The sequence below is a fragment of the Lontra canadensis genome, unplaced genomic scaffold (genome assembly GCF_010015895.1).
Source record: "Lontra canadensis isolate GAN:19392208 unplaced genomic scaffold, GSC_riverotter_1.0 scaffold5, whole genome shotgun sequence".
Taxonomy (NCBI): domain Eukaryota; kingdom Metazoa; phylum Chordata; class Mammalia; order Carnivora; family Mustelidae; genus Lontra; species Lontra canadensis.
In genome coordinates, this window is record NW_022630999.1 from 19913845 (window position 1) to 19930250 (window position 16406).

The 16406-nt window shown below is 50.7% G+C and overlaps 1 protein-coding gene across 1 annotated transcript in view; it reads left to right on the forward strand.

Moving 5' to 3' along the window:
• Positions 1-16406, forward strand: part of GALNT10 (polypeptide N-acetylgalactosaminyltransferase 10) — a 208962-nt gene that overhangs the window by 177299 nt on the left and 15257 nt on the right. Inside the window, exons 7-8 of the mRNA XM_032851627.1 lie at positions 1183-1300; positions 15535-15642. Of these exons, the coding sequence (XP_032707518.1) occupies positions 1183-1300; positions 15535-15642 (226 nt within the window). The remainder of the gene's footprint in view (positions 1-1182; positions 1301-15534; positions 15643-16406) is intronic.

Consider the following 16406-nt stretch of genomic DNA (forward strand, 5'->3'; position numbering starts at 1 on the left):
AAGTTGCTGCTGGAATGTTATCTGGTCTGAGGGTTTGGAGTTTTTCGGTGGAGCCTGACAAGGACATGGCAACTCTTAAGAGATCTTCCCTCAGCAAATACTGGTAGCCCTCTCAAGGACCAGGCCTGTGAGACACTGTGGGGGGAATGTAGGCGGACTACAGTGTGGCATCCCCCTTGGGCTTGGCATGATGCCATGCTGACGTCTTATTGCCCATGGTGCCCCAATTTATCATCCCTGTGCTCCTGCTCCTGGGGTTTTCCTCTCCAGGGTTCCTTCTTCTCCCTTCACTTCCCACTTGTCCAAACCCACCTCAAATGCCACCCTGCAAGCACCCTTCCTTGACTCTTGCCCCAGCCTCCCTCCTCACCTCCCGAGATCTGGAAGCAGACAGTCCCTCCTTTGGTGTTCCCATAGTGCTCTCTGCACCTGCCAGAGGCCCTTGTTACCCCACACCGGTCTTCTGGATCCTACTATCCTGACGAGGCTGCCCACCCACACTAGCATCCCCTGAAGTCCCAGGTCAACTCTGATTTACCTCCAAATTGCCCCAGCATCTACAGCTCAGCTGGCACTCAGTGATTAGAGCAATGAGGCAGTGAATGTGTGCAGTTCACTGTATCCCAATTTAACAGAGAGAACAGAGACTGTGTCTTCTTCTGCAGACTCTCAGCAGAATAGATGTCCAGTGCTGGGCTGACTGAGAATCACCCAAGGAACCTGTCTGAAAACACACAATCCTAGGCTTCATCCCCCAGGGACTGCTTCATAGGTCTGGGGAAGGGCCCAGCAAGCTGTGTTTTGTCTTCTCTCTAAGAGATTCCACACCCAGACAGGCTTGGAGGGACCTGATTGAGACAATTGAATGCATGGGAGGACCAGAGAGGCGTGGCCAATGAAGCTGCAAGGCCCACGTTCCTATGATTTCCTCTCGAAAGTAACGGCTGAAAGGAGCTTTGGATCGGTTCAGTTAAAAGGTAGCATTTAAGAAGGGATGTTACGGCCAAGATAGAAGACAGCCTGAGCCCTCCCTTGGAAGGGCCTTGGATTCCCCGCTAGACATATGGGCTGTGCTCACAGGGCAGCGTGCAACACCATCCTGGGGGAGCAGCAGTGTCCGCTCACACTCAGAGCACGCAGCTGGGGCGTTTGTTTTCACACCACATTCTTCTTCCCTGACAGGTCTCCCGTGATGGCCGGTGGACTGTTCGCTGTGGATCGAAAATGGTTCTGGGAACTGGGCGGGTATGACCCAGGCCTGGAGATCTGGGGAGGGGAGCAGTATGAAATCTCATTCAAGGTAAGCGGCCTTCTTGGATGCCCCCTTCTCCCTGCCGTACCCGCTCGGCATCTGTCCTGAGCCTGGAAAGCCTGGACCCTCAGGGTTCTGCAGCTCCTGTTGCTCAAGTGAAGAAGTCAGGGGCCATGGGCCACTCCTTGTTGTGTGTGATAGTGGACATGGGGTGCCCTCTCAGGTTGCCATAGACCGGCCTTAACCACGGCTCTTACACTGGCCACTTCTTAGGACAGCAGCGTTAAAATAAGACAGGTCTCACTTCCGGTGAGGATGGTGTCATGTCTCCCAGTGAGACATGCAGCAAACCAGCAGCAGGGAACAGAAACCAGGACAAGCAGGATACACAGTTTAAGGGAGTACTGTGCTCCGAGGATGTCCCCTGGCCTCCCAGATCCTGAGTTGGCCTGAGTGCTTCCTGGCCACCCCTCTCAGGTTTTCCTTTTTGTATCCACCACTGCTGGAGTGGGTCGTAGAGACCAGTCGTGGTCAAGAGCCCAAGTTGTGGACTTAGAAAAGTGTGGTTTCAAATCCCAACTCCACTTCTCAGGAGCTTGGTGATTTGGGCCAAGTTCCATTAGCTTTCTTTCCTCATCTGAAATAAGAGAGTAATGATACTACCTACCGTACAGACCTGTTGTGAAGATTGAATGAGGTAATATCTTAGAAGTGCTTAACATACAACCTGGGGACACAACCAGCAAGAATTGGTAGAATTTTTTAAAGAACCAGTGAGGGGCACCTGGGTGGCTCAGTCGGTTAAGTGTCCGACCCTTGGTTTGGGCTCAGGTCATGATCCCTGGGCCAAGCAATCAAGCCCCACACCTGGCTCTGCACTCAGCAGGGAATCTGCTCGAGATTCTTTCCCCCCTCCCCTTCTGCTCCTCCCCCTGGTCCCTTACATGGGTGGGTGCACGCGCATATTCTGTCTAAAATAATTAAACAACAACAAAAAATGTTAAAAAAAAAAAAAAAGGATCCAGCGAATAAACATTTACCCTACACCAGCCCATGTGCTATAGAAGCTTGGACAATGGTAGTAGGGAAATGGTGGTTACTAGTTAGCTACCTACACTTCTAGGGCCACTTTCTCTCCTTCACTTGTGGGATTCCACATTGAGTCAGGTGAAGAAGAGAGGCTTGGCCCCTCTGAGGAAAGGGTTAGCTTATTCTGTGCCCTTGGGGCCTGCAAGGGCCTACTGCTAACATCCCCAGGAGCCCTGGGAAGGCATATCCCTGCCCACAAGGGATGGCCAGTAGCAGCATTGCTGGGAAAATGCAACCCCAGTTCGCCCCCCACCCCCAGCTTGGGCACCAACTTTTTATGCAAGAGACCATTGTCTCAGTGACTAAGACTTTGGTGATGGGTCACATCCCAGCTCTGCCTCTTCTGACCAGCTGTGTGATCTTGGATAAGGAAGGCTCACCTCTCCGAGCTTCAGTTTCTGCTTCCACAAAATGAGCTTAATGATATTTGAATCCTCGCGGGGCCGAGCAGAGAACTAAATGTGACCATGCTGGTTGGGTGCTCCTTAACAACATCCCAAAGTCTGTTTTCATTCTCGACATCATTACTGTCACTGCGCGCACTGCTGCTTGAGCCGTTCGGAACCGGGGAACATAAACCCTTCCTTAGCAAGAAAACAACCTGGAATTCTGCCACAACATTATCTTGGTTTGAAGGGCGATCTGTGTCTGTTCTACCTCCGGAGTTCTGAGCTGTCTCCCGTAAGGGGCCCGGCCCCTAAACTAACACTCATGTCCAGGGCTGATAGTCGAAGTATTTAGCAGTGATGAGGGTCCAGGCACCAACCAGTCAGAGTGGACGCCAGCTGCAAACAGGTCTGTGTCCCCTCTGATGTGCAACAGCTGGATTTCAGCCCTGCTCAGAGCTGACAAGACACTGTGCCAAGGCCTTCACACGTGTTGGCTTATTTCATCCTCCCAGCATCCCTAGCAGAGTGATGTCGTCATTATGCCCATTTCACAGGCAGGGAAGTGGGGCTCAGACCAAGGCCCCACATAGGTGGAGTAATGGAACCAGGACTTGGCCCCAGGTGTGCCTGACTGCAGAGCCTGCACTCTGACCTGCCACGTTTCCTAGGCCTCTGTGGGGACAGGAGAGGGAGAGAAGGACACTTGAGAGGAAAACGAGCCTGTGAAGTTGACCACAGTCTTTCCCCCTTTCATCTGTTTTTGCCCCGCTCCTGGGGTTATTCTTAATTTACTGGGATATTCTACAGCCTCTCAGTGAAGTGAATTAATGACAGTCTAAGTAAGAAATAGCAAAGAGGTTTCCTCTCACAGCCAACTCCGATCTGCTCAGGGATAGGGGCTACCCAGCACTGTGTCACTGTGTATTCCAAAGCTGCAGCTGAGCTAATCAGGAAAGGCAGTGATTGATTAGTGATGTCTGCCATGGGTGCAGGCCTAGCAAGTGATGGCACAGATATCATTCATTTCATATCCCAAGGCCATGCAGTCTCGTTTTCCAAATGTCACATCTTTATGGGTACAGTGAAACCACACACAGGGAATCCAAAGAGTTGTAACCTCACAGTTCCTCAATCCGGCAAACAATCTTGACTTACGAAGTTTCCTACCAAGTGTGTGCCCAGAAATGGGCACACCTGTGTTCTGAGTGCTCACCAGAAAGGAAATGGCAATAGGATAGGCGTGTGTGTGTGTGTTTTACTCACTGCTGTATCCCAGGTCCCTAAAGGATTGCCTGACACGGACGAGGCACTGAATAACTTTGTGTCGGTGTGTCAAACAGAGCCATTGTGTCACTGGCCAGAAACCAACCCCCATGGTCAAGAAGTCCCGGTTCAGAAACGCCCTCCCTGGAGAAGAGTGAACAGAGAAGGCTTTGCACAAAGGAGTTCCTAAACCCAAAAAGACTTCATTCTGTGGGTTTCAAAGACCCGTCTAATGATGCTCATCAGGCAATTACAGCAGAACAAATGGCATTTTTCTCCGCACAGTTTATTTACAAAAGACTTGGTAATGAAGCCATATTGGAAGTCTCTCACCCGGGAGGGGGAAGGAGGCTGGCTCCTGTTTCATTTGATCCAATTAATGTCCCTCTTCTCGAGGGGAAAGTGTTCTGTGTAATGAGGAGGCGCCCAGGTCTGGAAGGGAGACTGGCCTCCCTCAGTTTTCTCTCTCCTGGCTTGGAGAGTGTGGGTTCCCAGAGCCTGTGATGGCTCCTCTCCAGCACATTGTCTCCCAAGACCCCGCCGAAGGCCTGCCCGCCGTGCTGAGGGGACAGGGAAGCCCATTCATGTGCCAGAGACACCTCCCTGTGATGCCAGGTGTTCCATTTCAGCCAGAGCGGAACATTTTGAAAGGGCGGTATTCCCTCTGCTTCATCTCTGCTGAGACCCGTTTTCTTCTTGGTGCAAAGAAAAGAGAATGGTCTGAAAGGCTCAAGTGTATTTTCAGAAATTAAGATAAATTGATATGCGCCATCGGGACTGATGAATTAATACTTTGGCTCCTATTCCAGAGTAGGCCATCTATCCTGATGGGAAAACCCTAGAAGAGGTATTCTGAAGGCTCTGAAATTTCTGGAAGAGTCATTGACTTTTTTTCTCACTCTTTCTCTCTCTCTCTCAGCCAGGAGAGATTTTGTTTCCAAAAGGCACAGTCAGACTATCAAAGTTCTCCAGGTTTGCAGTTAGAATCTTCCCTGTTCTAGTGGCTGGTTAAATGTTTAACTTCATAGCCTGCCTGTACCTGCCTCTGTGAGCTGACCCCTGCTTGTCCGTCCACCCTCCCCCTGTCCGCTTGCCCCATTGCCTTAGTCTGCACTCTTGGTTACAGATGACCCAAATCCTAGTCAATCTGATTTCAGTGAAAAACTGGAATCAGTTGGCTCACACGGTGGAAATTCCAGGATGGACCTTTCAGGCTTGGCTGGATCCAGGGGACTAATCCATCTCCTCTGGTCTCCATCTCTCTCAGTCCCTTGACTCTGCTTTCATCCGGGCAGGCTTTCTCTTGTGGAAATACCCAGCATCCCACTGGAAAGAGAGTTTGTCTTTCCCATCATTCCTGCAGAAGTCCCCAAGTTGAGTCTCACTGGCCTGCTGGTTTCTTGCCCATCCTGGAGACAGGAAAGTGGGGTTGGGCCGATTCCCCAGAGGAGAGTCCAGGGACTCTATCTAGAAGGAGAATGGATGTGGGGCAGAGCAAACCACAGATGTCCACACAGATGTGTGTGCCCAGCCATATGGAACTACTCACAAGCTCTATGCTCATATGTCAAGTCATCTTTGGAAACACACTCTTCACACTTCTTGAAACGCCTTTCCTTAGTCTGGCCAGCCCACATGCAGCCTTACCTGAGCTCCCTGTGCTGGCTAGGGTCCACCCCAACGTCAGTCCTGGCTTGGCTCTGGATTCCTCACTCTGACATGACCCAAGGGGTGGCCTGTCTTCCCCACTGGACTGTGAGCTCCCTGGCGGCTATCTCTAGACCCAGTGTCTGGCCCATAGTAGGTATTTTAAATAACTTAGTGGCATCAGTTCATATCTGACAAAACTTCCTTCACCCAGACTTATATCACCATCTTTGGGTAACAGTGATGTGGTGGGAAGAGTACTCAGCAAGAAGGGAGGGCACTGGCTTCTCATCTTGGCTCTCCATCCATCCATCTGGGGGCCCTAGACCAATCGCTTGACCTCTCTGGCCCTCACATCCCAGACAGTGCTGTTATAACTTTGCTTCCTATCCCACGAGATAGAATCAAATAAGATGCCGTGGGGAAAGCCCTTGAACTTACACAGGTACAAGGATGGCTTGGTAGAGGTAGTAGCAGTAGGATGAGCCAGAAGGAGGACTGCCCAGTATCTCTGGGAGGCCATGGTTAGGCTGTCTTCAACTCTGAGATTCAGAAGAGAGGAAGTATCCGCAGGACAATATGTACGAGCCTGCAGGAGAGAGGAGGGCTTTGCAACATGGTAAGTGGATAGCCCGTGGGAATAGCAATTTGGCAAAATCTGTTCCATGCCAAAGCAAGCACATTCTTTGACCTAAAATTCCACACCCAGGAGTTTGTACAAGAGAGACAGCTACAAGGATGAGCAAAGATTTAGGTAGAAGCTATTTATTGAGACCTTACTTACAATAGGGTACGATGGAAAATGACCCAAATGTACATCCTACAGGTTTAAGTAAGTTAGAATACACCTAAACAATGGAATATTAGAAAAAGTTAGATGCCTCCAAAACTAAGTTTAAACAGAAGTGAAAGATAGTATATATGTAATATGATCTCATGTTTAGTGTTTAAAAATATGAGGAAGGCAAACCAGCAAACAAAAACCCAGAGACTCTCCTCATGCCAAGTAATATTTCCTGGGCACGCACATCAGAAATCTGTGGGGCTCTGTGTACGGCACTGTTCACACACTGTCGTTCAGCCTCCATGATACACCCAAGGTGCTGCTCTGATTTTCTTCTTTTTGTAGACAAGGATACCGAGGCTCGGGTTAAATCACTTCCACAGAATCACACAGCTGGAACGGGGATGCCAGCCCTGCTTGTTGCACTCAGATGGAGCCTGGCTCTGACCCACAGAACCATGAAGGGTTCCTGTCTCTCGCGGCATCAGGGGTAGGATAGCTCCAGATGTGGCCATCCCCTTCTACTGATGTGATTCTGTAACAATGAACATGTTCATCATAAGTACTTATCACTTCTATAATCAGGAAAAAATTAAGTTTTTTTTGTTTGTTTGTTTTTGTTTTTTAACTAAGAAGGAAAAAAATGTTAGTTTTTCAGCCCTCCCAGCACCCTCTCACCATATATATCCCACTGCTGTGTCTGGGCCATTTGCAAGTTCAGGGATGAGGGTTCCCACCGAGGCAGGATTCCAGGGAAGGCAGTGACAGAGAGGAGACCCCAGGGAAGGACTGAGCGCCCTGAGCTCAGGAGGGGGCGCTCAAGAAGGCAGAGGCAGCAGCCACTACCCCATAGGAGGGAGAGATAGGGACATCTTGAGGCTCCCCTGGGGCAGGCTCACCTTAGCAAGGGAGTAGCGGAATGCCACAGGAGGAGACGGGGGACAGCCTTGTTGGAGAGGGAAACGTATCACGTTTGAGTAGAGGCAGGAGTGTCAGGGGGCCTGGCTTTGCTTTGTTAGATATCGCTGTCAAAGCCCAACCCAGTCCCAGGCTGCAGATTTGGGGCAGATTTTCAAAAAGAAAATGCTCAGGTTTTCCTTCTGTAAAACTCGTAGCAGCATCAGGAGGATTAAATGGAAGAGTGTGGAAAGAAAGTAGGAGCACCCCCAGAAACTGGTTACAGTCGATGTTGTGACCCAATATCTTTAGTGGTCCAGTGACTGGGCCAGGGTCCCTCAGCTAGATCCTAGGTGTCCTGATCCTGAAGAGCCCCGGGCTCATGTCAGTCCCCGTGGTGGGAGAGGTGGAGGAAAGGCCGGCCCGCCTAGAGAGAGGCCACTGTTACAGGCATGGCCCGGAAGTCAGGTCCAGGCCCCAGGGGAGTTAAGGTGCCACCCAGGAGGGAGAAATGAGTTCCAGAGACCAGTCCAAGAGGCAGAAGGCAAGCCAGGACCGCCATCCAAGCACCTGCATGCCAACACCTTTCCCTATCTCTCTCCCCTCCCCCTTCCAGCCCCTCTGACTCAGACCAGCTGCGGTGTCGCTGCCGGGCCCCTGGCACTAGTTCTTTCCTTCAGTGGGTTACCCAGGGATGCCAGGAGCATTCTGGCTACACATTCCCCCTGCCAGCCACAGGTGCCCAGCCTAAGAGCCACCTCCTGGAAGCAGGGAGAGCATTCTGCTCATGACTCTGAGCAAGCCCTTTGAAATTCCATGAACATCTCTGTCTGTGGGGGCCTGCAAATTCCCCCATTCCTCCAGAGAGGTGACTCAGAGACCCGAGGCCGTCTGTCGTACACTGCTAAGCGACCAGCACACACCTGTCTCTCCACGCCTCCATCTTTCATCACTAAAAATGGCAAGAGCAGCTTCTTCAGAGCTTTACTTTAAGAACTAAATGGCATGGAATATTTATCTGGCCTAGAGCCAGGCGGAAAGGAGGCATTCAGTAAGTGATAGCTGTTCCCATCAGAACCCTCGTGTTACCCCACCGCGGGATTAAGTACCTGGCCCGCAGAGTCATGCCTTCTGGGTTCTGGTGCAGGTGCGATCAGCTAGTCACTGTGTGGCCTTGGGGAAGTGACCTAACCTCTCTGGACGTAGCTTCGTAGCTATCAGATGGGGATAGAATAATCCTTACTTCATAGTGTAGGTGTTAACATCATGTTAGTCAAATGGTGTTAAACTTAGCTCAGGGCTTGGCACATAATAAATGCTCAATAAACAGTGGCTATTAATGTTGGCATTGTTGCAGATGATATGATGGGGCTACAGGTGCAGGAAGGCAGGAAAGACAGGAGCGGAAAGAGCATGGAGGCTGACGAGACACAGGCCAAAGCCTCGGCTCCAGGCCCAGCTCTGGAGCAAACTCTCAGTGAGCCCTTGGACGTCTCCGTTGCCCTTTCTGCTGAAGCTGTATATTCACATCTGTAAGGGCACTAGTAACCGCAAGCTCACAGGGCTGTCTGTGTGAACTCACTAGTACCGTTATCTTCAGGGAGGCTGTCACTATTCCAGTATGTACTGTTGCTCAGAGTGTGGGCCCCAGACCAGCAGTATCCGCAGCATCTGGGAACTTGTTAGAAATGCAAATTCTCGGGCTCCACCCCAGACCTGCTGCATTAGACACCCTAAGGGTGGGGGCCGGCAGTCTGTATTTTAGCCAGCTTTCCAGGTGATTCTGATGTTCCCAAGGGTGAAAACTGTGGCTGTGATGAATACATGGGGTCTTGAACAGAGAGCGCTCAGGCTTGGATGTGGAAGGACAGAGCAGACAGGGAGGCTGGCGGGTTGGCCAGCACATCCCAGCACCTTCTCCCAGCTATAGACTTGGGTCATTGCGTCCACACTTGGCAGCGAGTTTCTGTTCCAGGTTTTCCAACAGGGTTTTAGAGCAAGGCTGACCAGTGACTAGGCCATGTGTAAATGAATGAATGAAAGAAGGAAAGGAAGGGAGGGAGGCAGGAAGTTAGTTAGTATGGGCTGTATTACTGATGGAAAGAAAGGCAAGGTGCCCCACGGAGCAGAAAAGTGAATGAACGGCATGTTCTCAGTGGCTTCCACAGCCTGAGTACAGGGCACGTGGAGAGGGTCGGAGGTGGCCGAGAACAGAGGAACAGGTGGCAGAGAGCCTTGTTTGCAAGCCGGGGCGAGGGAGGGTACGGTTTGTTCTACAGACAAGACCGGTGCTGATAGGAGGCTTGGCAGAAGACCATAACAGGGTCAGGACCAGGCTTTAGAAAGATTAAACCGGAGAGGTGCAGACTCCCTGGAGGTCTCAGAGCTGCCTGGTTCTGGGGGAGCCAACCCCGGATTCCACTCTGGGCTCTGCCATTTTTGAGCGGAGGGACCTTGGGGAAGGCGCTTCATCTCCCCAGGCCTTGGGTTCCTCACATGTAGAAGGTATAACAGCACCTTCCTCACTGGCTGGTTATGTGAGCGCTCTATTCAAAGTACGAGTCAAACCTCAGGGACCCTGCATCTTAACTGAATTTCTTTATTAGTTTAAGAAACAAAACCCTAATATAAGGCAACTATCACCCATTTTTTTGCCAACTTGTCTGTAAACACCTAAGGATATGGTTCAATTAGTCAAATAATTTATTAATTTAGATACACATATGCTTAAAACTATATTATATAAAATGTTAACTTAAAAGTAAATTCAGATGGTTTTTAAAAATCAAGTAAAACCGGTTTTTTCCCACTCTGTACCAGCTGTGCCCAGTAACCATCTAAAACTACCATGAGTGAGGTCCTTTCATGCTGGCAAGAGTCCCTGAAACAGCATCCCCTAATATATTCAAAATAACGAGAGCCTCAGAAAAGACGGATGTAACACCATTTCTTCCTTCCTGAGGGAAGTGCCCGCCAGCTCCCGTGCGCCCACGTACACATTGCTCATAGCCCTCTGCTTTGGGATTACCTCATTTCAGCCTCATCACAACCCCAGGGGGCAAACACAAAACTACATCCCATTTCACAGACAGGGAAACTGAGGCTTTCCGACTCCCAAAGCTTACTTAAGAGCCTGGATTAGACTTCAGTCCTTACTCTAAAACCAAGCTCCTAACAGCAACCCTGGGCACCTTCTGAGCACCTTCTGAGCACACAGATGGCAGAATAACTGGGGGTAATTATTATTTTCCCCATGTACAACTAAATAGGGTTTGGACTCCCTAGAGGTCCCCAGCTGAAATGCCAAGAGTAGAAGCTGTTGCTGGCTGTCATCTTCTCCCAGCCATCAGCAGATAGGACGGCCGCCCAGGCCTGGTGGCATCCAGGCAGCCGTGTCCTCAACAGAGGGAGGTCCCCCCTGACAGGACGGGCCCTTCTGCCTTGTGCTTTCTGGGAGAGAGTCTTTCTGATGCATATCACCACTTGTTTCTTTGCTCCTCAGTTTAGAAGAGCAAGTAATTGTCTTTTACAGACACTGTAATGAAGCCTGTCATCACACAAAAGAAGTTTGCTAATAAAATAAATCAAAGCAGCAATGAAAATGAATGGGGAGCAAGCTTTTACAATTAGGTTTGTACTTGTTCTGCAGGGGAGAAAGGCACCAAGAAACGGGCTGATGGTGTGTGTGGGGGGGTGTTTGCATACTCCTTGTGCCGAGGAGCCCGGCGCCCGTAACAGGCAGCCAGTTCCCTGTGGGTGAGGAGGCCAGCGAGGGGCTGGACAGGGAGGGAGGGAAGGAAGCCGACAAAAGAAAGGGGCTGCAAATATGTCATCTTGTTGGTCTATGTGTGTCTGCACCCAAATATGTGGGGTCCCAGCCACATGTGGTCTGGCTGCTGCAGGCTGTGCCCCACCCCCTTTGCCACCAGCTGAAGTCTTCTTCTGCTATTGTGTTACCTTGGGGAGAGACAAGCACCCTGGGGCAGCCAGGCCCCCAGAGGTGCCCCATGGCTGTACCAGCCACCCTCCCCGCCAGCCCCGTCATGCTCATCAGCTACAGGATCTGCCGCTAAGTTAGAAAAACCACTTCATGTCTCTGAGCCTCAATTTTCTCCATTTCGGAAATCAGGCCACGGGTTAGAAACCATGATGGTGTTGGGCAAAGGGGCAAATGCTGTATCATTTCAAGGTGGTGGTACTACTCGTTCTTTTGCAAACAGAAATGATGTACATGGTCAAGCCTGCCACGGCCAGGCATCAAGCTAAGTGCTTTTCATCACTGTCCCATTACACGTGAGCACCCTGGTGAGGTAGTAGTGAGCTGTCATGCCCAGATCACAGGAGACTGCAGCTCCCGGGAAGCTGCAGTGCCACAGGTGAAGGCCTGGTACCAACCACACAGCGGCACAAGGCAGCTTTGGGAATGGGGAGGGGTGTGTGCTCAGAGCCCCGGGCCATGGCTGTCCTGGGTCTGGGTGGCAGCTGTCTCAGCTGTGAAGGAAAGCAGGAGAGGGCCCTAACGGTACACCAGTGGGGGTCCAGGGCCATGAGCAGAACCACAGGACCTGGGATCAAGACCATCTGTGACCACATCCCACCCAGGGCGAGACATAACCCTGTTCTGGGCCTGCAGCTTTTGTCATGCTCCTGGAGGAAGAGTCCCCTCCAGTCTTGGGATCCTGCCAAATAACCAGCAAACACCACAGAGGTGCTGATCAGTGTGGAAGATGCTAGAGGGACTTGTGAAGAGTTGGGCGTGCCCTACACTGGGCCCTTTCAGGCTGTTGGGGTGCTCCCAGAGGACTTGGGGGTTGACAGCAGCTTCAGCCAAACAGATACCTGTGTCTAAAGGCAGTTCCCATTCTCTTTCGGCTGTCGGTGCGTCATGGTCAAGGCACGGAAGCTGAGGCGTAAACCCTTCCTCCCAAACCAGGACTCCTTCTGGGCTCCGGACGTCTCAGAATTCTGAGGGTGTTTGGGACAACTCACACCGCTCAGCAGATCAAGGGCATCCTGGTCCTTCAGGAACCTTCAGGCTGTTGACCACCGTGGTCAGGGCCAAAGAAACCAGAGGTCACAGCAAAGAGAAGGATTTGAAGATTGATCATTCTCTACACAAAGGAAGGTTTCCTGCCAGGCAGAGCTGGAGACGCATCCTGGCTAGCTAATGCGAGTTTAATACGGAGTTCGGGGAGCTGGATGCCGGCCTAGTCAACTCTCCAGGAGACAGTCAAAAATAGAGTGGGATAAGGTGTCCCCCACCTGCTCCGCACCACTCTGCCTCCCAAAAGGCAGGGCTAGCCCAGCCACGAGCTGGGCAATATCCGCCAGACAAAAGCATCACTTCTACATCAGTCATTTTGTATAAAGGAAGAGTTATTGTTATGGGATGCTGGCGCCTGATCAATATCTCCTGCTTTGAAAATAAACTTCTTGGCTTGGCCTTGACATTAATCTACCATCAGGAGCCCATTATCTCAAGACCAATGTTCTGTTCTATTGACTTGCTCAATTTTTTTTTTTCTCCCCCAAGATCAGACTATAATTGCATTTCTCCAGGCAGCACTTCCACTAATTGTAGCCCCACACATACAGATCCCCTTGCAGGCAGCCTGGGCCACAGTACCTCCGGGGTCGTTGGAGACAGTGGCTGGCGGAGGCCAATGAGGGACTAAGGACACCCAGGTACCTGAGGTGGAAAAGCAGCCCTTCTAGAGCCTGTGAATTAATTAAGACATGAAGCCAGATCCCCAATATCCCATGGAAAATACTCTTGCACAGAATCAGGGTTGCAAATGTTCCCACTCCTGCTCTTCATTCATAAACAAGGGAACATGGTAATAACATTAATAATGACATACTGAGTGGGCACCTGGGTGGCTCAGCCGGTTGAGCAACCAACTCTTGATCTCGGCTCAGGTCTTGACTCAGGGTCATGAGTTCAAGCCCCAAATTGGGCTCTGCACTGGGCATGGAGCCTATTTTAAATTTTATATATATATATATACTATATATATATATACTATATATATATATATATATAGTATATATATATTGGGAATGAATATATATATTCATTCCCAAGTACAGCTGAGCCCTACCATCACTACAGCATCCACAAAACCGAAGCATGACTGCCTCTATCTGGAAGAGCCTCCCAGGCCCTCCCTGCATCCTAGCCCATTCTCCAGCCGGGCAGAGTCATCTTAGTAAAATAGAAATTGGATCATATTGTCACCCTCACTGAACGCTTTTGGTGAAGACTCCTCATTTTGCCCTGTGAGACCCTTATGATGGTCCCTGCTCACCTCTCTGACCTCTGCTCCCGTCTCTGCTCCTGATCCAGGCCTCTGGCTTTCTCTGTTCAGTGATGAAGTCAAGCCTGGGCCTTTTCACTTGCTCCACCTGTTCTCTCACCCCTCAGATCTTTGTTACTTTTATCTTCTCATTATTTAAGTCTCATATCTAACATTCCTTTCGAAGTAAAGATTTCCCTGATCTGTGTCACAGAACCTCTCATAGATCTCAGTGAGTCTGGCCTCGCTTTGGCTCCCTCACAGCACACATCACCGTCTGAAACTGCCTTCCTGTATTAGTTGTCTACTGCTGCAGGAAAAGAATACCCCCAAAATAACCCCCAGAGCAGCAGTAAGCGGTACCGTGAGCTTTGTGTGGCTCAGGGAGTTGGCAGTGGCTTAGCAGGACAGCTCTGCTCAGGTTCTGTCACAAGGCTGTAGTCAAGGTGTCAGCCAGGATCACGGGCATCTGAAGGCTGGACAGGGACTGGAGACTCCCTTTCTAAGAGGCTCGCCCACGTGGCTGGCATGTTGGCACAATGAGCAGGAGGCCTCAGCTGCTCACCACCAGGACTTCACAGAGCCGCCTGAGTGTCCTCAAAGCATGGCTGCTGGAGGCCCCCAAGCAAGTGGTCCCAGGGAGGAAGGCAGAAGCCACGGTGTCTTCTATGACCATTGTTTCTAGACTTTTCTGTTGGCTACACGGGTCTGTCCTTATGGGACACATTTGGGAGGGAACCCCCTAAAGGTACAAATACCAGAAGGTGAGGCTCACTGGGGGCATCCTGGAGCTGGGCACCATACTCACCCTGAGCGGATTCACCCCTGTAGGCGCCGAGCACAATGCTTGGCACGTAGTGGATACTCCGTACATACTAGTCAGATGTCTGGATGAATCACTGTGGTGCATGTCCCTGCCGGGATTGTGTGCCAAGCGTTGTGCTCAGTAAGCCCTTCATGTGCGAGATCTCATCCCCAAGGCCGGCTTCATTTCATCCTCTACACATGAGGAAACTGAGTCTCAGAGAAATTAAGTACCTTGATCAAAGTCACAAACCCGGTAAGTGGCTGGGCTAGGATTTCAACCGAGGACTGCTGAGGAGGGTCCATTTAGCCCAGGCCCCGCAGGGGGTGTGAGTCAAGATACTGATGAATTCCCAAATTGCCCTCAGACCAGCAGGAAGCTCTGGATGAGGCCAGCCTGGTAGGGAACCCCAAGGAGAAACTCAGGATTGCTCTCTGCCGTGCTCCCAGCTGCGGGGCTTAGGAACCCAGGCTGCAGAGAAGTCCGTCCAGGGAGCCTGCGGCCTCTGCTCACGGTGACCCAGCAGGAGGCTTACAGGTCTCAGAGGAGACCCCAGAACCTGATGCCACAGGCAGTGATTATACAGAACCTGTGTGCCATCCCTTCCCTCTCATACCTGTGACAGACATCACAAAGCGATCCCCAAAATCTTTCCCACTGAGCCCCCATTGCTGCCTTAGAATTCTCAGCACAGCTCTCCACGCACTTGCACCTGCTCGGAGCTCACGCTCTGGAGTCAGCTGAAGCTGGGTTTAAATTCTGGCTCCGCCACTCACTCACCCTGTGACCTCAGACAAGCCTCTTAGCTTCTCTGAGCCTCGGTAAAGTGGAGCGTCATTACTACCCACCTTGTAGGGTCTCTGATGAGGCTTTGATGCGGTTGGGCATGGAGAGCTTGAACCATAGCGTTTGGCAAAGAGTAAGCGGTCAGCGCGGTCAGCTATTTAAAACTGCTGTTGTTACTACTGTGTTTTCCTCAGTCTGTGAATGGGGGCTTAGTAGACCGTCCAAGCCTTTCAATGAATGCATGGGAGGAGGGGACAGTGGCCTTTGGGGGCAATGGTGAATGAGAGGCAGAAATAACGTCTTCTCTGTCCCTTCCCATCCTGCAGGTGTGGATGTGTGGGGGTCGCATGGAAGATATCCCCTGCTCCAGGGTGGGCCATATCTACAGGAAGTACGTCCCCTACAAGGTTCCGGCTGGAGTCAGCCTGGCCCGGGTAAGGAGGTGACTTCCTTCGAGGGGGTGGGGGATGGGTGCATCAGCACAGAAGAAACCTCCTGAGACACCTGGGACTCCAAGCCAAGTGACTCGGGTGTGAGGTTGTGCATGCTTCCCCCGCCCCCAACTCTGTAGGTGAAACCCAATTTAAAATAATTTATTAAAGCCCTGCTTAACCACTCCTTTGCTGTGACCTTGAGAGGGTTGCTTAACTCCTCCGAGCCTGTTTCCTCTTTTGTTCAAAGGAAGCTAATTTTTCACAACTCTCAGCGTTGCCAGAGAATTAAGGAGATGGCACAGTTTCCCCAACTGTGACAGACAAGATGATTTTAGGTGCCAGACATAGGAACATTTTTATTTACAGTTGTTTAAATTAATGTGCATTAGACATTAATATATATTCATGTAGCAAACTTGTGATTTTTTTCAGATATGATTACTTAGGATAAAGCTGAAGTAGGTGCAAAGTTAGGCCAGGAGTGATTTAAAGAAACCTGTTAGATAAATATTAATACAGGTGGGGTGGTGTGTTGGTGTGTTGGGGAAAGCCTGAGGCAAGGCACTTAAAAAAAGTTCACGGCAGGAGGGTGACGAATAAATGTCAGTGTCTCTCTCTTCTCCCCGCCCCCTCCCCCACTTTCGCTGCCAAAACTTGTGTGTCAAACTATTTCATTACCTTAAAATGGTTTGTATTAATCATTGCTAGAATTCAATAGGCCACTGGCTACACATAGAACTGTGTTAGCCAGAGGCTTGTTTGGG